Source organism: Centroberyx gerrardi, chromosome 21 (genome assembly GCF_048128805.1).
Source record: "Centroberyx gerrardi isolate f3 chromosome 21, fCenGer3.hap1.cur.20231027, whole genome shotgun sequence".
Classification (NCBI taxonomy): domain Eukaryota; kingdom Metazoa; phylum Chordata; class Actinopteri; order Beryciformes; family Berycidae; genus Centroberyx; species Centroberyx gerrardi.
Window position 1 is genome coordinate 9617845 of NC_136017.1, and position 23629 is coordinate 9641473.

The 23629-nt window shown below is 42.0% G+C and overlaps 1 protein-coding gene across 3 annotated transcripts in view; it reads right to left on the reverse strand.

Annotated features, from left to right (window-relative positions):
- The window catches only part of dmd (dystrophin), a 179249-nt gene that overhangs the window by 121943 nt on the left and 33677 nt on the right, over window positions 1-23629 (reverse strand). For 2 of the 3 annotated variants that reach the window (XM_078291034.1, XM_078291033.1), the window contains exons 9-19: window positions 17792-17926; window positions 15181-15276; window positions 14383-14481; window positions 12891-13072; window positions 12005-12155; window positions 10296-10415; window positions 6750-6851; window positions 4852-4959; window positions 4411-4590; window positions 1415-1584; window positions 93-216 (exon numbers count right to left, since the gene is read on the reverse strand). In XM_078291034.1, the coding sequence (XP_078147160.1) occupies window positions 93-216; window positions 1415-1584; window positions 4411-4590; window positions 4852-4959; window positions 6750-6851; window positions 10296-10415; window positions 12005-12155; window positions 12891-13072; window positions 14383-14481; window positions 15181-15276; window positions 17792-17926 (1467 nt within the window). Of the gene's footprint in view, window positions 1-92; window positions 217-1263; window positions 1300-1414; window positions 1585-4410; window positions 4591-4851; window positions 4960-6749; window positions 6852-10295; window positions 10416-12004; window positions 12156-12890; window positions 13073-14382; window positions 14482-15180; window positions 15277-17791; window positions 17927-23629 lie in introns of all 3 variants that reach the window. The other variant, XM_078291035.1, reaches the window with a different exon arrangement.

Below are 23629 nucleotides of genomic sequence, written 5' to 3' on the forward strand. Positions count from 1 at the left end.
TGGAGCAAACTGCGGGATGGAACCTGTAATTTCAACATCACACAGCACTCCAAACGCTGCAGGGCCGTCAGGCAGACACACGGTGTGTTTACCAGCACTTTGTCGTGCAGCTCTTGAACGCTGCCCTCCTTGCGTGACACAGAGAACTCGGGGCTCTGCAGGATCGCCTCGCCGCGGGTCATGTAGCTGTGGAGCTCCGTGAAGTCCACGTCAAACCTAACACACACACACACACACACACACAGGCACTTGACAATATTGACTGCTTTGCTTATATTATTTAGCATTAAAGATACTTTGTTGCTACAGTTTTCTATAAAAACGCCATTTTCAAGATTGCCTATTTCATTGCTCCAATTTACTACAAATGATTTCCGTTTAAGATCGCCTACTTCTGTACAACTATTGACAGTCAAAATACACTTTTGAGATTAGCTACTTGTTTCTGACTGTTTCCTCAGATGCATTTAAATAAATGGAATTGGTCTTTACTCTTAATTAGGATAAAAGATGATAAAAATGATCAAAAAACAAACTTTTAAAGGGGTCCTATTACAGGAATTGAAATGTCCCTTTATTTATATGCAATCAAAGTTGTTTAATGTAGACACTGTTAAAATTTGAATTTGTTTAAGTGGTTACATTTAAAGCTATTGCATTTTCAAAAATCAATCCATTTTTCTACCAGCAGTTTTGGACTAACTCCAGTCAACATGTCACAAGTACATTTGGTCTTGATTGGCTCTCCTCACTAAACAGCTGCTACAATACAATCAGGCCAGTTTGCAGCACTTGAACTGGAAAGCCTCCACTCAGCAGGTTCACCTCATTTCAGTTAGAGGAGCTGCTGCTGTCGGCCAATCAGGGTCCAGTATTGTGACTGTTCTGCCAGTGAGGACTTAGTCTCCAAATTCACTCAATACATACCCTTTTAACTAGACTACATTTATTTGCAAAACATCATGAACAACATTATTCCTATCCTGAACCGTAGTATACTGAAAACAAATTCATAACAAATGTAAGGTTGCCTATTTCGCTGCTACAGCTCACTAACAAAGATCCACTTTCAAGACTGTCTACTTTATCACTATAGTCTATAACACATCCACTCAGGCTGCTTACTTCATTACTACTGTTCACTACAGGATACACGTTTCTAGTTCGTCTACTTCACTAGTGCACTTTATAGTTAAGGTTCACTACAGTATTTTTTACATCTATTCTGACAGATTCAATACTTCCTAGTGTATCGTCACCTACCTGCCGACGTAAGACAGAAGAAAGGGGAGCATGAAACTGAACATTTCACCAGAGTTAGAAGATTTTGATATTATAATGATTAAATTGACTCAAACTTGTCCTCATGTGTATAGCAATACACACACACACACATACACGCACCAACACCCACCTTTTCCTGAGTTCAGAATCCACAACAACCTGTCTCTTCTTCTGTGGTGGCGGCGACTCGCGGGTCTGGCGCATGGCGGTCACCTTCTCCCGTGTCGTCACCTTGGTAACGGATGCCGTGACTGAGTGGGTCAGCTCCGACTGCTGGGCCACAGTGACTGTGGATGAAAGCTGTGACATGCGCGCACGCACACACACACACACACGTACACACACAAAATACAAATTACACACAACAGCAGGCGTAATGTCAGTTTACAAGGATCTGTCAAAATCACCCAAATCCCAAATCACTACTTAACACAGTCTCACAGCTGTCTGAGTGCGCTCACACACACACATACACACACACACACACACACACAAACACACACACATACACACACAAACACACACACTGCAGCAATGTCTTTGAGAGACGATGAGTCAAGGATCAGGTACATCAAATCATAAATCACCACAACAAATATATAAACCAAGATGCTTAGGGGGTCTCATCAACAACTACAAGTGTATGTGTGTGTGTGTGTGTGTGTGTGTGTGTGTGTTTGTGTGTATACTGAGACAGCTGTGAGACTGTACTAAGTAGTGATTTGGGATTTGTGTGATTTTGACAGATCCTTGTAACCTGACAGAGAGAGAGAGAGAGAGAGAGAGAGAGAGAGAGAGAGAGAGAGAGAGAGGAGGAAGGGTACAGAGATAGAGCAGAGAGAGGGTTAGGAAGTGGTATAGGAGTGCGAAAGTATGTATCGCTGTGTGTGTGTGTGTGTGTGTGTGTGTGTGTGTGAGAGAGAGAGAGAAAGAGTGAGAGTGTAAGCCTGTGCCTATGTGTCTGTTTGTGTATTGCCTTTCTGTGTGTGTGTCTGCTCTTGTGTGTGTGTTTGTTTGCTATATCCAACACAATGTTTCACATATGTAATGCTGCAGAGCTATAGATACGGTGAACACTGAAATTTAATGTGTGTGTGAATATCTGTGTGTGTGTGTCCATGCATGTGTGCATTTGCATGTTCAAGTGAAAGTGTGAGCTTTTGGTTTAACTTAGCTTATTCTAATGAAAGGAGTCATTTGCTGTTTGCTTGTGATAACACTGTGTGTGTGTGTGTATGTGTGTGTGTGTGTGTGTCAGCAGGAAAGAGCCTAATGACAGTTAAGCAGCTAGTGCAACTACTGGGATAGCCTTGCTACCATGGAAACGTGTGTGTGTGTGTGTGTGTGTGTGTGTGTGTGTGTGTGTGCGCGTGTGCGTGTGAGTGTGTGTAACAGTCGAGGTGATGAGGACTCCATGTCCGCAGAGGTCAGTCCACTAATTATCTGACTGATTATAGCGGACAAGTAACTGAGAAAGAAAGAGAGAGAGAGAGAGAGAGAGAGAGAGAGAGAGAGACTGAGGTGGAGAATAGAGAGTGGAAGAAAGATAGGGGGAGAGAGAGAGAGAGAGAGAGAGGTGGGCTACCAGTGTGACCAGTTACTGGCAATGGGTTTTGTCCTCAGTTGTAGAACAATGAGAGAGAGAGAGAGAGAGAGAGAGAGAGAGAGAGAGAGAGAGAGAGAGAGAGAATATACTTAATGGCGTGGTTACGAGGCGAGAAATGGAGGGGTGAAGAAAATTTAAGAAAAGTGATAAGAGGGAATTAGACATTACTGCAATGTCACATAGGAACGTGTTCAAAGTGCACAAAATTAGATGTGTGCTATTGCATGTGTATGTGTGTGTGTGTGTGTTGGTGACACGTCTGCTATTGCACGCCTGTGTGTGTTGGCATTATGTATGCTATTATGTGTGTGTCGTATCCGTGTTGTTCAAAGCATACAAAATTAGATGTGTCCAACTGTGTGTTTAGACATGAGTGCACCTGCATACTTGTACTATTATGCGTATGTCCACCATAATGTGTGTGTGTGTGTGTGTGTCTTGTTTATGTCTGCTTCTATAGCGCTGTGATCCAAGTGTTGTCACCTTCTCCATCAGTGCTTGGTGCGGCTGCAGGTCTGCTCAGGACAGGCTCAGCTGGAAAGGATTGCGCACACCAGCAGCGAAAACTATCGTCTACAGCCTCATCCCTCTTCCCTCTGTCTCCTCTATATTCTCTGCCCGTTTGTAGCGTAAACCTCTATAGGTGTTCGCTGACCCCTCTCACCCAGACAATTCATTTTCTCTCTTTCTCTCTGTCCCTCAGGACGCGGTTTCATCACAGAACCCATCCCGAGGCAGCGCGCGTGCTGAACCTGTTGGGTCTGGACGCTACAAATCACTGGGATTTGATTTGATTGGATTGGATTTTACTTATTTATTCAGCCTGGTCTGGCGAAATGAGTGCAATGTGTTAAAAAGCAAAAGGGAAAGAAATACGTTTCCCCACCAGGAACGGATTACGAGGAGGAGGCATGACTAGAACCGGGCGGTAGTTTGACACTGAACTGGTGCAGTGGAAAGTACAATTGCCTTCACCCTAAGGACTTGGGTTCAATTCCCAACTAATTTGAAGAAGTTTTCTACTGTGAATGAAGTTTGAATTTTTAGCTAAAGTCTTTCTTATTTAACCATGACCAAAACCTTACCTTAACCTGAATCAAATTGTTTAAGTTGCCAAACCTTAACCTTGACTGAAGTAGTTTCACTTAAAAAGTTGTTTTACTTGCTTAAATGTAGCCGTTAGTCAAAGGTTAAAATGACGTGTCCAATTCATGCTAATGTCACATAATTCTTTTGTGGTGAAGGAATATAACCTTGACATTATTTGTGTCCACAACACAAAATCTGCGTTTCAGAATTTGTGCTCATTTCATGCAATTTTATGAGACTGTGATGTATTTATTGATTTGTTTTGTTGTATATAATAATGGGTATTGTTCTGTCTTCTGTCTATCCTGAGCACACTTGGACAAATGCCTAGCAACCTGGTAGGTTTTGTAATACACTGTTGAATAAACTATTGAATCTTGAATCTTTTATGTGTGTGTGTGTGTGTGTGTGTGTGTGTGTGTGTGTATTACCTGGGAGCTGCTCATCTCCAGGCTCTGCACCAGTCGGTCCCAGCGCTGGGCGAAGCTGTCCAGCCTGGCCTCCAGTTTGCTGGCCACCTCCTTGTTCTTGACGCTGGACAGCAGGTCCTGGCTCATGGAGCACAGCTTGTCCATGGTGGGGCGCTTCACCTCCAGGTCCCCCTTCACCGTCTGGTGGGACACAGACACACACATATACACAGTGAACAAACATATGTCGGGGTTATAAGCAGTCGTGAATCGCCTCACAAAGCGTGGTCGGAAAACAAATGTTGTACAACTGCACTTAATTCAATGTATAGTGGGCTTACAAGACAGCATAAATCAGGTGATAGGCTTGTATTTCTCTGTGTAACACTGCAGTAAATTCCTGCACATTGATCCGATTTAGTGAGTGAAAGTGATTGTTATTCTGTTGCAGGGGAAACTCACAGCCAGCCGGCGGAGGGAGGCCACCATCTCCGCCTGGTCCTTCAGGTTGGAGGTCTTGATGGAGCGAACCAGGTCCTCTTTCTGAGTCAGCCAGGAGTCAAACAAACACTGAGAGGAGAGGAGAGGAGAGGAGAGGAGAGGAGAGGATGAAAGAAGAAGGAGGAAGGGGGGAGGCAGGAAGAGAGGGAGCGAGAAGAGAAAGAAATCTTTGCTTATCATGTGAAAGACGGTGCACTTCGGGCCATTGTCTCCCATTTGAACAGACGGCTCCTCACTGCAGCAGCCTCCTAAGGCCGGTGAAAAGCTCACAGCGGCCTATTGTCTGTGACAGCATCTCTCCCTCAGCGGGGATTACACTGCGTACTGCACTTCCTCGGAATATTTCTGTTATCAGCGCCCGGACAGTTAATTCTGAATCAAAGCCTGGGGTGGCACTTGAAGAAGCAGTTAGCCGGAGAACGGGGAAAATTGAATTCAATGTATTTCCTGATGTTTTGAATAATTCATCAAATTAAATTTGGGCTCTGGCTCTTATGGCTGTCTTGAAGCCATTCCAGCCAATGATCCCTCATTATGAAACACACTGGAGAGGTTATTTCATGATGAATTTTTAGAGTTATCTGAGTAACTGAGTAATCATGCTTCATCAAATGGGCCCCTGAAGCCCGCAGTCCAAAAGTTTGAGCATTAGCTTCGGATACAGTGTAAATATGTATACACACAGATTTTTAAACAGTAGGGCTTATTGATGTAACTCTGGGCCTTTTGTTTTTGAACACACATATATACACACATGCACACACATTTGTATTTTTGAGGGCCACTACTGACTATATTCATTCCCTTTTCCCTAAAATAAGCCCACATACATGGCAAAAATTAATCCTTATTCTAACCAATGCCAAAATCTAAACCTAACTCTAAAATAGTTGCATTAAAAGTGATAACAACAAAATATCCTCATTAATTTATTTACATAAAGGTCTGTTTTGCTCCAAATGACACAAATAATACATAAATCGACAATTTTTTTAATCTGTTAGTCTATGTACCAATAGCTCAGTCAATCACTTGAGAGTGGTAAAATGTCTTCAATCAAATAAATCACAAAGTAAACAAAGGGTGGCTGTGACCCAAAGGGGGAGAACCACACTGCATGTCTGGTTCGGCTTTAATTAGCGCTGATCACTTACTCATGTTTAATCGGATATTGTGATTTTAGTTTCCCCGATTATCAATCACACAACATTGGCAAATCGGAAATTATGGCATTTAATTTCCTTTGGAATGTCCGCTGTAGTTGAAACATCAAATGTCAAGATGGTGATAAAGGTTGAGAAATGTGCAGTAATTTTATTCCTCAAGTCATCAAAACGAATAGCTAATTAACAATCATGAATCACAATATCTAGCAGAATAACCATCTGCAATTGTGGAGTCTTACCTTGATGTGAACTGAATTGAGAGAGGTTTGATTTTCAAAAATATCTTTTGGAGAAACCAGTCATAAGATTGAGGCATATATTGCATTTCTCTTTCTCTTTCTCATTTATTTCCTAACTTTTTTGTTGTGTCTATCACACTGGAGAGTGAAGAGTGACAAAAGCTTCTGTCTCATATTTAGTTTATATTTTCCAAAGCGACACATGAATACATCAGTGACTTATGCATAGATATTGATCCAACATGTAATAACATAAAGTGGAGTCTGTTTCAACTCAGTTTCTCTTTAAGAATGTGGGACTAGGAACTATCTGGATGAACTAATCTCATTATACATGTAGTAATACTGCTACGACCCTACCCCTGCTCCACTCAATTAGCACACACACACACACACACACACACACACACACACACACACACACACACGCACACACACTCTTATGCGCCCATACCTGTTCGTTGGTGAAGTGCTGCCATTTCAGCAGTATCTCCTGAAGCAGAATCCAACGTTCTTCTGTCCATTTACAAATGGCTGCCCAGCGGTCACCTAGCACCTACACACACACACACACACACACACACACACACACACACACACAAATACATCAATTGGAAAAGAATCATCTATTCATGTCTACATTAACACAAAAAATCTTTCTGAATATTTCCCTACAGGGATTGAAACATTTTCGTCACCTTGCCTCAGAGGCTAATGGATTCAGGATTTCACTTGCCAGTTTAATTTCTTAGCTGCCAAAAATGCAGTTTGATACTCGTTCCTCCCTGTCCCAGAGGGACGGGGCTAATCATGATTGTGCAGGGGCATGAAACTCAGAGAAGGCAGCAAGAAAATCTCTCTGTAAAATGACGTAAATCCCATAGAAGAGAGGTTACTGCCTGTACAAATTAGATTAATATAATTAATATAGTATAATATAATTAATCTAATTTAATTAATATAATTTAATGATGATAAAGACAATGAATTTATTCTGAATGAGTTTTGACTAATCATTACTGGCTCCATCCCTCTGGGAAAGAGAGGAGAGCGTTTCAAGTTTTTGTTTCTCCACATTTTTCCTCTTGTTTTTTTCTTTTTCTTTTATTTTAGAGGCTTTTCAGTGCTTAATATCTTATAAACTGCTGTTTCAAAGAGTCGAATCCACTTCAAACCATATTCATACTTGCAAATGTTATTCCTGTGATCTTGGACTACTGAAGCATCATGAAACCATACCAGTGATAAAAGGACATCAGCTTGTGTTGGCAACACATAATATGAGACATAAGATGCATCCCAATATCACTATTTTTAAAACTGACAAACCCAACCGGTAAAAGTTTGTGCTATAAACCATATTCTGTATCAACAAGTAGTTTTCATTTGGTGTCTTTGGTGATACTTGGCCTGGGATGGTATTGTAGTTGTAGTGACTGCAGAATGTGCAAAGAAGAGAGAAATTAATCTCATTAGCAGCACTGACACACACACACACACACACACACACACACACACACACACACAGGCTGTGAGCTGTAAAAGTCTATTTTTTGTGTCTCCATTGTATTGGAGTATTGGCAGCTAGCTGTAGGCTGAGTAAAATGGTTGAAACCCTCTTCCGTTCCATTTAACTAGCAAAGACAAAACACACCCTGTGTCCATTGAACAAAGTCATCAGAGTGACAGAGAGAGAGAGAGAGAGAGAGAGAGAGAGGAGGTGAATGAGGGAGAAAAGGAGAGGAAAAGACAATGAGATGCAGGAAGTGAGACAGTGAGGGGGAGAGAGACGAGGAGGTAAAGACAGACACATGGAAAGAGAGAGAGAGAGAGAGAGAGAGAGAGAGAGAGAGAGAGTCTCAGCAGGTTAATCTTAAGATGAATGGCCTGTAATTAATCCAAGCGACAGTTGAACAGCGGGGAGAAACCAGGGAAGGCACCTTAAATTTGCATTTTTACATTCTGGCACACAATGTTCTCTCATCTCTATTTATCTCTCTTATCTTCTATTTAGTGAGGTCCAAAAAAAACCTGCACTTTAGGAAACAACGCTTGCAAAAAAGAAAAAAAATGAAAACTAGCAATAGCCTTCTAATGATATTCAATGTGATTATACTTTGCAAGCAGCATAACAATGTGTGTTCGGCATTGTAATTGCTTAATATGACATGGTGAATAATTCAAGATACTTGCTGCGGTATTGTGTCATTAATATATTCATGTAAATTTCTTTTTGGAAGGAGTTTATGACAAAAGTTTGGGAGGAGAGATTCTCTTTTATTCAACTAATCTGCTTTCTCTACAGCGGAGCGTGCTTTTACCCACAACCCTTTTCTCCCCCTGGCGGGAATGTCGGACACATGCCAATTACCCAAATTACTGCACCTCCTGTTTGTTGTCCACCTCAGTTCACTCACCTTTCATGTCCAAACACCTCCACTTTTCTCCTCCCAAAGTTATATCACCGTCACCTTCCTTTTATCCTTCTAAGTTCAACATCGCCTCAACTTTCTCCTCCCAAAATCACATCACCTCCCCGTTTTCCTCCCCATCACACCCCTAGTTTCCCCAGTAACATCAAATCCTGTTTCAATTAACCCCATATAATGGTCTTCTCACTCTTATTACGGTCTCACTATGAGAATGGTGAACTAATGAACTCTGGCTTCACCAAGAAGAATCCCTTCCAGCAGCCTGGTACTTGTTACTTGTCAAAAACAGAGAGGAGGAGAAGTAATGATATGCAAATGCAAAGTAGCTCGCAGAGGCGAAAGAACAAAACACTAGTGATTGTGGTGACATTTCCTATGACAATGATAAATTTAGAGAAAATTCAGGTTGCTCTTAAAGCCCCGTTCCGGATTTCAGTATCTTAAAAAAATATCAGTACATAAATTATTAATTTTTACTATCTCAGCAGAGATTCTTGAAGAGACTGACTGAACATGGAGAAAGCTTTTTTTTTTGTTGCTACTTTCGCAACCAACTACAACTCAAAATGCTGTGAAAATCCCAGGAGCTGGTAGGGATTCAGTTTTTTTGCTCAAGGACACTTCAGCAGGGCGGATGCTTGCCGGCGTGTTCAGCTGTCAGCCCTCGTATCAAAAGCTCAGTCAGTCGATTTCAGAGTGAGAAAATAATAACTTGCAACAAACGAATCGGGGACAAAGCCGGCAGCGGGGTGACAGTGCTTCAACACGAGGCAGCATGCCGCAATTAAGGCTTGCGTGTTAGAAAGTTGTGAAAATCGCCGGCCGTTGTTTTAATAGATTTAAGCTTTATTCTTTGCAGTGTATGGGAGTTAACAAGGGGAACTAAAGCCCATACATCACAGGCTTAGACAAGCGTGGAGAATTAACCACACATACAGGCAGCAAAGTCTGTCTTCCTGGCTGGAGTCTGTATGATGATAACTTACAGAGTAAACAAAGTCAGCAGCATGCAAGAGCTACCACACACACACACACACACACACAAACTCACATCCAACGGCAGCACGCGAGCATGCATAAAAGTATGCATGCAAGCATACACCCACATCTTGGGCACACACACACACACACACACACACATATAGACACACACAGACAAGCAAGCTCATTTTGCTAGCAAGGTCTAATTACCGCACAACACCAAAGACAAAACTATCTCCCGCTCAATCTGTTTTCCCCGAGAAACACAACACTGTAGTCTGCTGAGCCCACTCCCACTGAGAGAGTGAGTGAGAGAGAGGGAGAACGAGGGAGAGAGTGGGCAGAGAGAGAGAGAGAGAGAGAGAGAAACTCCAAATATATTTAACAGAGAGAGCTCAAAAGTAAATTAGCCCACAAGGCATTTTTGTCTTCCCACGAATGTTCATAACACTCTCTGTGATCAGCAAATTGTGGGAAATGTGTGCATTGTTAATGGAAGTGGAAGTGTGTATGGGAGCATGTGAGTGTGAGTGTGAGTGTGAGTGTGTGTGTGTGTGTGTGTGTGTGTGTGGGTGGCGTGTCCCTACCTGCAGCTTGCTCTCCAAGGCAGCGGTGGCGCTGTCTCCGCTGTTCTCGTCCACCACCACCACCATGTGGGTCAGAGAGTTCACCCTCACCTGCTCCAGCTCCAGGTCCTCCTGCAAGAGCTGCAACACACACACACACACACACACACACACACACACACACAGAAACCAACTAGATTAAATGATGGCGAGCTAATGATACAATATGGCTTGAAGCAATATAACCTAAACACCACTGGTTTCCTGTAAGACCACAGGAGTTCAGAGCCAAACAATGTTTCAACTATATTCCCTCATCACCGGGTGGCCAACACAAGTAAACAAGCCTACAGTAAAAAAAAGTTGGTGCCCACAAACAACGAAGAAGTCCTTTCGGGTTCACCAAAACTTCTCATCACAACAGATTAAAAGTTCCTTTTGTGGCAGACATAAGTCTTCATTTCTAGTAAATCAAAAAGCTCATCATAGATTTCATGCATGTACCAAATTTCAAGATGGTAGCTCAGACAAGGCATCATAAATGCTTGTTCAAAGTTTCCAATTAATTGCTATGCGTTCCTTAATTGTAATTTTATGTCAGATTGTAAAAGTTGGATTAAGGTTCCTCCTTCTTCTTGATTTTGTCATATTAACGACCGTAAGAGAAAATAATCAGAGAACGAAAAAAAGAGTAACAAATACAATCAAGGGTGATTTCCCGTAAATGCAACTGATTGCCGTATGTACTGTGCAGGCTGCAAACAAAACCGCCAAATCGCCTACCACCAAACAGGCAGAGTGAAAAAAAATGATCACGTTGTTTAAACCCCCACTGGTGAGCACAGGATTCAATTTCCAAAGCTTTTCTGAAAGCTCCCAGTTTCACAAAGTGATGTATGATTTCTCCACTGGTCGCAATTCCAGTCAAAATGAGGTTCTGGTGTGCAGCAGGGGAATTGGCTGCAAAATGATTTATTGAAAAGTACGACCGCACACACAAAAGAAAATATTACCGGGGTCTACTTTGCTGTGTTTGTAGGCGTGGTGATTTTTTACACCAGGTTTTAAAAACTAAACTAAATGAGTGGTGGTGACTGCAACTCCCCAAAGTAGCCAGTAATGCTGGTTTACAGTTCATGAAATCCTATAGCAGATGATGTGAAACCAAACTGACACCTCAAGGAGAAATTCTGTTATCACTTGACCCCCTGCACAGGGAGGTCAGAGGTCAGGTCCAGCTACAGAACAGCACCACTGCAGCTGGTAGGGATTCAAGTTTGCTTTGTTGCATTTTTGGATTTGGTTCGTTTAGGTTCACACTGCCATATTACAAGTGAACCAGAGCCTGTAAACAGAAGTCACATGGACTCACAAGCAGCTTCTTTATTGGACAGAGTTTTGGTAACCCGTCGTCCCACCAGGTTAGAGATTTTGGCGATGAAGGGAGTCAAAACCGATCTGATTCCGATCCCTGTAACTTTAGCTAAATATGATGGACTTGTTTGCCTTAATTTAACTTCTCTGGTGTTTATACCGGGTAAGAATACATGAAAAAACAGCTGAATATGAGCATCAGTCCAGACTGCGGTTTGCCTTCAGTTCATTTTGTTATGCGTCAACCTCTGTCTCCTTACACCCATAAAACCATATGGAACAATGGGCAAGTAAACGGTCAAGTAAACGCTTGGACGTGGCCTCAGTGTCTGTACATGCCCAGACCAGCAGCCCACCTTATGCTCTTCCACTTGATGCTTGACGTCTTCCAGGTCAGGACCCAGCGGCTGAGCCCCCATCCTCTTAATCCGCGCCTCCGTCACATCCAGCCAATCGGTGAGCTGCTTCAACTGCTGGTGCTGCAGCTCCATCAGGACCTCGTGAAGTCTGAGGGTTGAGAGGTAATACAGCTGCTGAACTACCAATCACTTGGTGAAACCGCATTGGTAGCCATTATGGAAGTCCCCCCCGTGTATCTATCCTGCATTGAAGTGAATAATAAAGTGATACCGTATTGATCCCTGTAGGGAAATTCTCTGTTCTCTACTCTATTGCGTGAAATCAATGAACATCACAAAAGGTAAAAAGAGAGAGATGTCCGCACACAAAACAACACACCTAAGAATGCTTCCAGGCACAACGGTTCACAAATTTGTTCCCCTGGCTGTGCCGAAATTCATTAAAGAGCACAAAAAAAGACATCTTTGCATATGCATTGTTTTGTGTGCAGACCTCTCTCTTCTTACCTACAGTGTAACACACGCTGGCTGTCTGCTTTAAGTGATATTTGGTAGTCCAGGCCATGTCTCCGCTGGTTTGTGCTCAGAGGTCTTGAATCAACAAGATTATCAAGGAAGATAGCTGAACGGTTAATTAAATTTGGCTCCGTGTCAGCTATCATCGGTTTCATCATATTTAGGAAAGGCCGCTGTTCTCTGCACCCATGAATGTTGGCTACTGTGGTGATATTTATTCATATTGTTAAAAGAGATAAAACATTAGTCATATGGTTAAATTGAGGGAAAAATAAGGCTGTGCAATCATCTGCGTTTCTACTATTTATATCTTTCTGTGAGCTTTCAAAATGTGGATGCAAATGAAATAATTTGTGTGTGTGTGTACCTGCTCTGTCTCTCCATGCTGGCCACTCTCAGGTGCTCCCACCGGGAGTTCAGCAGGTTCATCTGCTCCCTCACCTCGGTCTCCTCCTCCTCGCCCAGATGCCCCTCCCCCAGCAGGGCGGCGCCGGCCCGGAGGACCCGCCCCACGCTGCCCTGGTGGGAGGTCAGCTCCACCATGTAACCCTGGTGAGAGACACGCCGGCACATTTTGTATTGTATCCACATCCGCCATCTTTCTCCTCGGTTACGCTAAGTAACCCTCCAAAAAGAAGTGGAGTACTTCACATATCACCCTCTCCCACTGAATGATAGCCCTCTCTACTCGCTATAATTGTTCTCCAAAACCCTTCTAGCTCTCTCCTTAGCTCTTACTCTTACTCACACAGCAAAACCTTCAGTGTAAATTTAACTGTGAGTGTAAAAATCAACACTTTGCCAGAGTTTATATAAGTCCACGCCCATCAAAGTGAATTTAACACTTGAGATAGTTTTGAACAGCCGCCTCAGAGCCACATCAGCTATAAGAGGGGTCAAACAACTCTCCAATCAACACTTGTCAACTCAAAATAACTGTCACTCAAAAATCAACACTTGCTAAAGCTGGGATATTACAAGGGCTGTAAGGGCTCTTTATTTTTGGTTGTTGAATTTAAGCTTTTTCCATTGGTACACCCATTGCAAGACAATCTGGATAAGAGCGTTGACTAAATGCCTAAAATGTAAAAACCTTGTTCGCCTTCTTCCAACAAACTCAGTATCTGTTGGTTTTGGTGGTGGGCCACTTCACACTCATTATTGCCGTCTTTTCAAGCATGTCCACTCAGTGGCACGGAGGAAGGGCAATTCTTTTCTTTAACTACACCGTTTTCCCAGTTATTGGACATGGTGTGTTTGTACCAGATCTTTTTCTCTGCTCCATTATGGTCTGATGATTGTTATTACTTTAACCTCTTTGTTGGTTTGCTATACCGCTCTCCATGTCTGTGCAAAGTGTATTGCAATACCTCTATATGTAATGCGCTTGAAATAAATATGATTTGATTTTCGATTTTGTCAACCAATGCACACATGTTGTATACTACTCAAATTCAATATGCGAGGAAGAAATGTGTGTGCAGTTGAAAAGAGGAAACTGCCACCCACACCGCAGCCACAGATAGAGGTTGAGATTGTGATTTTAAAATGTTGAACTATAGCAATGTTATGGAGGTTATTCATATATTTTCCGTGCCGGTGCATTTTAATTCAACAGAAGGGGCATCAACATGGCAGCCAGAGTACAGAACCTGGCCAAGTTCGAGTTTACACCCACCTAAACTCAGTTAACCTTTTTAGGCTGAGATACATTTTTATTAGATAAATGCATTGCTTTTCCGAAAATATAATTGATTTTAGCTCATATTGGTGGTTGTTTGCCCTATGATGACCTCCAACTGGAGGAGATAGTTTACCCTCCTTTTTATTGACCACCACACCAGTGCTCTGGTCCCTACCTCATGTGTGTGGAACTGCTCTTTAACCTCCTCCACCTGGTTGGAGATGGGAGGCTGGGCCTGCAGCCCGTCTTCGGCCGACAGCAGCCACGTCAACACCTGTTAAAAACATTACATTCACACTATTCAAAATAACATACTATACTTTAAAGAAGACTGAATAATATGTAACATGAAATGCAACATATGCTGTGAAAAGTGAAAATGTGTAGCATTTTTAAACATCAATATATCATTGTCAAATTAACTGTGATACCATGACACAATTACTTATGAGACCATGGTCAAGATGATTGGTAGTCTCTGTCTCATGCCAGTGGTATTGTTAGTATTTCTCAAAACTATGAAAACCACATTTTCCATGAATAGCTCCCCCCGAACTTTCCGGTCGCAAAGATGATGTTGCTTCTTCAATCAATGATTTTCTCTTTCATTTTACTGAAGAGGATAAACATTTTGGAACTGATTTTTCCATCAGCCTTTCACTTGTCCAACCTTCTGCCATTGCGATAAACCTTTAGTTCTGTTTGCTCTGGAAAAACAGTGTAAAATGCAGTGTAGAGAGTGGTAGAGACTTCCAATCTTCTTTTGTTTACAGTAATTACACTAAGGTCTCAAAATTAATGTGGTAATGATTTATTGATGTTAAAATGCTGCATGTAGCCCAGCCGAAACAATGGTGGAATATTTTTGTCATCATTTTTTGTTTCTGGTCTCATTATTTTTAGCATTATCATCATCATCATCATCATCATCATCATCATCATCATCGTCATCATCACCATCATGGCATCATACCTCCTCCAGTGCGGCCTGGTAGCTCTCCAGGCTGGTGGAGCCAGGAGGCAGAGGACTGAGGCCCCGCTGCAGCTCCTCCTGGCTGGGAGTCAGGAACTGGAGAGGGAGGGGGTGGATGGACAGAAGAATGGATGGATGCGCGGGAGAGGAGCGGAGGGAGGGAGGGTTGCATAGAGGGATATGGGGCAGGGATGGAGGGTGGGGAAGGTTGATTGGATTGGGAGGATGCAGAGAGGGGATTGGATGTAAGGAACGGGAGGAGGAATAGGGGATATCAAGGGGGAAGGAAGGAAAGGATGGGTGTAGCAGGTAGGATGGAGGGGTGGAGGGAAAAGAGAGAAAAGGAGAGAGAGAGAGATGGTAGAGAAAGGTAGATAAGACAGTAAGTTAAAAGTGACAGAAAAAGGGGGGCAGGGAGGCAGAGAGATGAGTAGAATAGAAAACAGAGAGGTGGGAGACAGATAGAGAGAGATGAGGAGAAGCCTGTTAGTGTTAGCCATTACCGGTGCTGACAAGCAGTCCTGGCCTTTGTCCAACCTTAACAACTTGTCCTCTCTCTCTCTCTCTCTCTCTCTCTCTCTCTCTCTCTATCTCCCTTTCAGTCTCTGTGTGACCGCTACTGATCTGGAGACTAACAACTTCTCTCTTTCTTTCTTTTTTTTTTTTATCTCTGCTTCACGCTCTTTCTTTCACTCTATTCTTCTCTCTGGTAATAAGGTTCTGAAAAGATCCACAAGGCCTTTCTAGGTTACAGCTAACTGTCTGGCCTTGCTGCTGTTCTCCCTTTATGCCTCCAGCACTTATACAGTATATTACAAACGTATAGTTTATAGTATGACCGAGAATCCAAAATATAACATAGATGCTGGAGATTAGTCTAAAACCCTGGCTTGTGTGTGAATCTATAAGCTGGGGATGAACATGTTCTCCATTAATGTGTTTTTCCCACTTTTTTGGATCTCACTGCAGATAAACTACAGTGAACACCGAGGCTTTATCACCTCAAGAAATTAGATCCAACTGAGACAGTGTCTGAAGATTGTTTGTTACTGATGAAAACGAAATAGTTCCATATGAATATAATCAATATCTCTCCATATGAGGAGTTTCACTGCAAAATGAGATATCCACCATTTAAAAAAAAGACTTATCTGAATCTTAAGAGAACAGTTGTAGTATGTTTTTCAAATAGTGCCTGATGAATTTCAGGTAGCAACATCTTTCCAAAATGGATATATATCATTTTGTAATGAAACCTGCTCCATTATCCTTTGACTGAGCCAAAGTGAGGACAATGTGTTATAAAATGTCAAAATTACTAGACCATTAATGTTCTTGAAAGGAAAACTTTGAGATGAGACGGGGACTTTTCGCACGGGGCCGCTGCGATACGCTTTACATCCTGCATTTCAAAGAACAGTGGGAGTGCCTGAATAAAGCTTATCTGACAAATTATCTTTTCTTCTTGTGATGCCTTTTAAGTGCCAGCCAAGTTAAGTCGAGCACCCCGCCGGTACATGAAATACTTGACACAGTGTCTGAATACATTCCAGCCCAAGTCAGAGGAAATTAGGGGCCACATTTAGCTGCACAGTGCAGGGTGCCGGCTTGGAAACTGCAAAACTACATCTGCGCATCAGCGGCATGAACATTTTGAAATGTCATGCTTTAGAATAGAGAGGAAATATGTAAAGAAGCTACTGATAAAAGGGGTGAACAGTATTCGTGGATGTACAGTAACTCTTTTTGTGTTTCGGGGTGCTGTGGAAGCTTTTGTGATGGCGGATTTTTGTGAAATCCAAGTGTGTTATGATCGACCGCGTTTGTGTTTGCATGTGTGTGTGTGTGTTTGTGAAGGCAGTGATACACAGGGCAACGTTTTAGACAATTCTGATGGGCAACAGTGCCACAGAAGCCGCATTAGCTTTACTCACATCGGAATATCTTGGTACCAGGAAGCATTTGGCGCTTCTGATTGGGAATGCTGCCCATCTACTTTGGCCAAAAAATTGCCCTCTGTATCACCACTGATAAACAGCCCAAAAAAATGTTGACTCCATAAACATAGTTAGTATCACTTCTGATTCATGAATTGTTAAAATGAATATATCCCATGATTAGTCCCCAATGACAATATATTTCAATTCATGAATTAAAACACAAAGCGACAGACAGGCACATTACAAAAAATGTCCACCGTCATTTAGTCTTAAAATCATTTTTTTCTTAAAACAAATTGAAAAATTCTGTTAATAACGTGTGATAATTCCACTTGTTTCCAATGCAGCTTCACTTGTTTCAGGAATTTTCAGGAAACAAAGTGTCGGTATCTTGAAACAAGGGAGAATAAGGCAGATCACTTCATTAGTGTCAAGTAAAACACACTTAATTCAAGAAAATGATTGGAAACAAGTGCAATCATCTCACCCCATTGGCAGATTTTTTCACTTGTTTTAAGAAAAGTAAGTTTGTAAGACAGCAAATGACTTGGTAAGATGGACATTTTATTGCAATGCAGACGGACAGGCAGACAAACCCACAGACATGCAGACAGACAGATGGACAGATAGATGGACGTTGGCGTGGAGCGTTAGCGCTGCGAGACACGGACCTGCTCAGTAAAACGCCTCCTCTTTTGCTCGGGCGACTTGACATATGCAGCCTGGGTGTAGGCATAGCTTTTATAGCGCGGCTGAGGGGAGGGAGAGGGACTCCGCACTCGCCCCTGAGCCACACTCACTGTGATCTGAGAGAGAGAGACAGACAGAGAGAGAGAGAGACAGACAGAGAGAGAGAGAGAGACAGAGAGAGAGAGAGAGGGCGAGAGAGCAAGAGAGAGTGCGACCATGAGAGAAAATGAGAGAGAGGAGAGAAGTGGCAAGAGGGAGAAGAGAGGAAGGAAAAAGTTGGGAGAGAAAAGGGAGGAAAGAGAGAAAAAAGGGAGGAAAGAGAGAGAAAGACACAGTGAGAAAGAATGTGAAAGAAAGACAGCAGAAGATAGAGACAGAGCCAAGTAATGCAGATGATGAGGAAGCAGAAAATGAGAGAGTAGAGTATAAAAGCGGAAGAAATGTATACGGAAAGAGAAAAAGGAAGGAGCACGCATGGAGAGGATTGAGCGAGCGAGATGATGAGAGATCAAGGTGAGGAGAGAAGGGAGAGGGAGAAAGAGAAAATGAGAGAGAGAGAGAGAGGAGCAGAAGAGAGGAGAAAAAAAGAAACATGAATAATCACACATAAGCTAAGTTTCCATCCAAATGTCAAGTGAATTTTTTAGTGAACTTTTTGAAATGTCGCAAAAAATAAAATACGGATTAGGTGTGTTTCTATCACCAGACTGTCAAAAAAACATGAGAAAAAAGCAAAGAGTCTCTGGAGAATTAATATTGGGCGAGCTGTTCTTTCATTTCAGCTACTGTCGGCCATATTTAATGTTGTCTGAAGACGAAAACAAAGAAATGCACTTGTCAATATTGTAATGCACAAACTAATGGCTTTACAACCATGACAGCAACAGTGGGCACGACATTTCTGGGAGTTTGTGGTGGACAAATATTTTAGAAATCCATTTTGATCTGTTTTACAATGAGACTGAACATCATTAATTACTCGACAAATGTGTTTCCATATCCTATTTATCGCATTATTTCTTCATCTTTTCCATGTCAAGCGAACGTAAACACGTTTCTTGCTAAAGTGAAGAAATTCTATCGGAATTTGCTACTGTCATGATGCTTTTTCTAATTTGATACATCATAATTTTGTATAAAAATCCTTGGATGGAAACTCAGCTATAGATAATGAAGACATGGATAGAGAGAGCAAGAGAGAGAGAGAGAGAGAGAGAGGCAGAGAAAGTTAAAGAGAAGGAAGAGTGTGTGTGTGTGAGAAAGATCGGTTATGCAGAGAGTGTCGACAGAATGGAAACCAGACAGACAGCGCAGAGGGAAAGCTGACACGGTGGTGAGCAGCTCAGTTTCGGCGTCCTGTTCAGCAATTCCCTGTCAGGTTGTCACTACAGATCCACAACGCCCATCCAGACACCAGCAGGCTACAGCTGACTGTCCGGCACAGTTACCGGCTCTTACCGCTGTTTCCTATGACTGACTGACTGACTGACTGACTGACTGACTGACTGACTGACTGACTGACTGACTGAGCACTTCACACTCACATTCTGTTCCTATAGCTGGGAGCTGCCAAGCAACACCACAGTCTCCGGTAACAATTACAACCATCGCTCATTAAAGGTGCATTAATCATTACTTACTGTTTATTAATTATCATTTAATGGATAACAACTACTTGATGATTACTTAGTAGATTTCCTTCAATGTTTACTAATTAATAGTAAATGGCATTGTGTGTCGTTATTTAATTATTAACTGGTATTGAATCATAAATCAGTTTAAATGTTATAATAGGGGTCCAGATAATGTTAATTGGTGTTTTACAAACCACTTATTAACCATTTATTAACCACTGTAAACATCAGTTACAGCTTTATAATAGCGGCTGACATAATGCATAATGTTTCACAAATCATTTGTCAATTACTTGACTAATCATTTACTGCATTACAAACTATTTAAAGTGTTTTTAAATTATTTAAAAGTGTTTAACATGGATAATAACAAATGATTAACACAATTTTAGCAATTAAAAAGCATGGATTCAATTAATTAACAGTTATGATACAATATAAATGATTCATGACTTAACATGTGAGTAATTAATAATTAAATAATGTACGCGACAATATATCATTTAAAATTAATGAGTAAGAGTAGGAAATTAACACATCATCAATTATTTGTTGCTTCACCATTAAATCATAAAGTTAAGCAATGATTAATTCACCATTTATTCATGTTGGTTATAATAGAGTGTTACCCAGTCTTCTACTGTTGGCTGCTGAACAGTTCCTCTGGTGCTATTAAGGGTTAAGTGCCTTGCTCATGGGCACCTTAATGGTAGTTTTTGAGGGGGGGTAGGGGGTGGGGGGGGGGGGGGGGGGGGGCATTTCTCATTCACTTTCCCTGCCTGGAATTTCGCAGCCAGTCTGGGATTCAAACCAGCAACCCCTCTGCTCACAAGCCCAGTTCACTGCAGTCTCCAGACAGTGGAGACAGCTGAATATGTAAAAGTAAAAATAGAGGTTTGGCACTGGCAAAGTGCAGGAAAACACTGTCCACAAAAACTGTAGGCGAGCTGTACACTTAATCACTCTTTCACCGACATCTTTCAATTATTTATCTTTGGAGCGACGGCCTGTACATTTTCCCTCAACATTTTTACCTGCATTATGAAAAAGGCAGGTAAAAAAAAAGAAGATACATATTTGAAACACGGCCATTAACATGTCATTAAGCATGCAGCGAACATATAGTTTTTAACAAAGCTGTTTGGATACGGTTCAGGTCAGGCTAAAACTACGTGGTTTGGAATCTACAAGTGGGGGATGAGTGTGTTTTCCCCTCTGGTGTTTGTCCCTTTCAGTCCTTCCTCTTCATGTGCTATCTACTGACAGTGCTGTTCTACTCTATTATAGGGATAGGGACGATTACATGGACAGTTGATGAGTCACTGGATTACTTGCTGACAATAGAAACATGAGTCAGCTAATCTATGCAGCAAGTCAAAAAAAGAAAAAAAAAAATCTCAACCAACTGATTCATGAGTAAAATTCATAGCATAGCTTTTACCTTAAATCAGATATTTGAAGGAGGTTTTCCTATCACTTTGTAAGATTAGGTGTCAGATTTTCGAGAGGCGGCGCTCTTATTTTGAAGGGACAAATAACTTTTAATTGACGACTGGCTCTCCTGGTCGGATATTCCCCAAGCTGCTGTTCCTTTGACAGCCAGGCGAGCTACTGCATCGCTAAAAACCAAGTCAACCTTTACACCGCAGACATCATAAAAGTTTAATCTCTCAATGTCTCCGTTCTCTCTGTCTCTCTCTCTCTCTCTGTCTCTCTCTCTCTCTCTGTCTCTCTCTCTCTCTCTCTCTCTCTGTCTCTCTCTCTCTCTCAGCTATCAATCTACCCTCTCGCCCCCTCTCTGTCACTAGCCTCTCTCTTCCCCTTTTCTTCATCTGTCATCCCCTCTGTTTCTCTGTCTGTTTTCCATCTTTGTTTTCCCCTTCCTTTTCTCCCCACTGCCTCCCAGTTTCTCTCTCTCTCTCTCTCTCTCATGGTGGATGAGTTGTTTCCTCGTGTAAAGAGCAGACAGCCCGAGGCGACCGAACCTGGATCAAACTGTTAAATTTGCAAACAACTCGTAGCGTTTGTTTCCACCTACTTGGAGCACCAGACGGGCGGAGTTTTTTGTTGTTTTTTTACTGCACCAGGACAGCTCAGAAAAGTACACTTAATTGACTTTGCTATACTTTCATGCGATTGTCTTAAACTTTGTGCTTTAGTTACTTTCCCCCCTCCCTGTTTTGTTGGGAGATGTTTCATTAAAGAACATCAAAGTCAAAGTCTCTCTCTGTGTGTCCCAGGTGCTGCTCGTAGGGTGTTGATGTAAGGAGGTAGTGACAGCGCCGCTTTGATGATGACAGATGAGGGAGGAGGCAGATAATAGCCGCTGTCAGTAACTCTCTCTTTTTTTCTCTCCCTCTGTCTTTTCTCTCCGTCTCTCGCCATCTGACTTGTTCCTCGCTCTCTCTCTCTATTTGCTTGATCTCACTCTCCATTTCCCCCCTCTCATCCTTCTGTACGTCTTTATATATCTTTCCGCCTCCTCTCCTCTCCCCTCTCTCTCTCTTCCCGTCCACGCTTCTGCCTTTCAATCTCCCTCTTTCTATCTTTTTCTCTCTTCACTCTCCTTTCTCCCTTTCTTCGTCTCTCCTCTCCCCACCCATCTTTCACCCTATCTGTTTGGTTCCCAGCAGTAACGGCCTGCAGTTTCTCTCCACTGCCAGACGGAGACAGAGAGCTGAGAGGGGCGGGCTGACGTGGCCATTAAACTGACTGGGATAATAATATTACCAGCCATTACTCCAGGAAGCGCACTCCATCCTGCCTGATTCAGCGCGATAGGATGACATTGACCTCAGCTCAACTCCACTCTTAAGGTCAGGGCCCCAACGGTGGACTCTATCATACTTTGATAATATCGAATTTGTGATTTGATACAAGCGGACGATATAAGATTTGGATGGACGGATGGACAGACGGTGATTCTGTCCACTGAACTGAGGAGTTTTGAGTTCCAAAAGAAACTTTGTGTGTTCTGTGTACACAGGTCTTAAGATAGCCAGTTACTCCAATTATATTCCATAAGTGCTTTTCATTTCATGCCAGCAACTGCACCGCTCTTTGCCAGCGTGCTTGTGCCAGCTAATGCAGGCAGAGCAACCTAAAGAGCAGAGCAATTAAAACTAAATATAACTCCATCACTGTGTTATTGCAGCAAATGGCTCTCTTCATGATGGCCGCGTCTCTTGGCTGTCTTTTGGAACAGCAGGTGTTTTGATTTAAGTGTTGTATATCGCATTTTGAACTTATGCCACCTTAATGGAAAAATAACGAAGAACAAAAAAAAAGGCAATGACTTAAGTCAATTAGTCTCATATTTATTCTTAAATCGTATGTTTCTTAAAACGTGAAAGATTCTGCCAATGGGGTGAGATAATTCATTTTTTTTCCAATACAGCTTCACTTGTTTCAGGAAGTTTTTAATATCTTGAAACAAGGCAGATCCCTCCACTAATATCAAGAAAATGACACTTTAATAAAATTCCTGAAAGAAGTTGATTTGCATTGGAAATAAGAAGAATTCTCTCACCCTATCGGCAGATTTCTTTTTCACTAACTTTTTTCAATAACATCTCAAGGCTCAACACTAGACTGAATGACCTGTTAAGGTGGATGTCTTTTCCAGTGACACTGCTACTTGGCATTGCAAAGATTTTACACTGCTGTTGCATTTTGACCTGTCTTTTTCAAAAGAGCTTCCACCTTTTCACTGGTGCTATGCAAAGATAAAATAGTAGATTTTTCTAAATACACCCACACTCAACAATAATGTACTCCACAAAAAAATGAACTGCAGACAAACAATGCTGTGACCTGAAAAGGTCTTGTTCTGTCTGCCTGCAATACATTTTTGAGGAGCAGTAATGCTGAAGGTCAGTTTGCTTTGAAAATGTGTTGTCTTGAGGCCTATTAGTCCCGTCACACTTGGGCTCTCTGTCTGCTTGACATATAACTACCTGACTAATCATTATATTTGCAATAAATTTGCTAGTTTCTCTTCTTAATCATGCATTGTGATTAAACTGATTGCGGTAATCACATCACCGCTGATTACTCCAGGAAAGTTGGTCTGTGGTGCCACAGAGAAGTAAATTTGCTATCAAACCGTTCATTATCCAATTTGTCATTAAATAGAAGAATCCAAAAGGCATTTCTCTTAATCTCTCTTGATCATGCTTGTGAGAG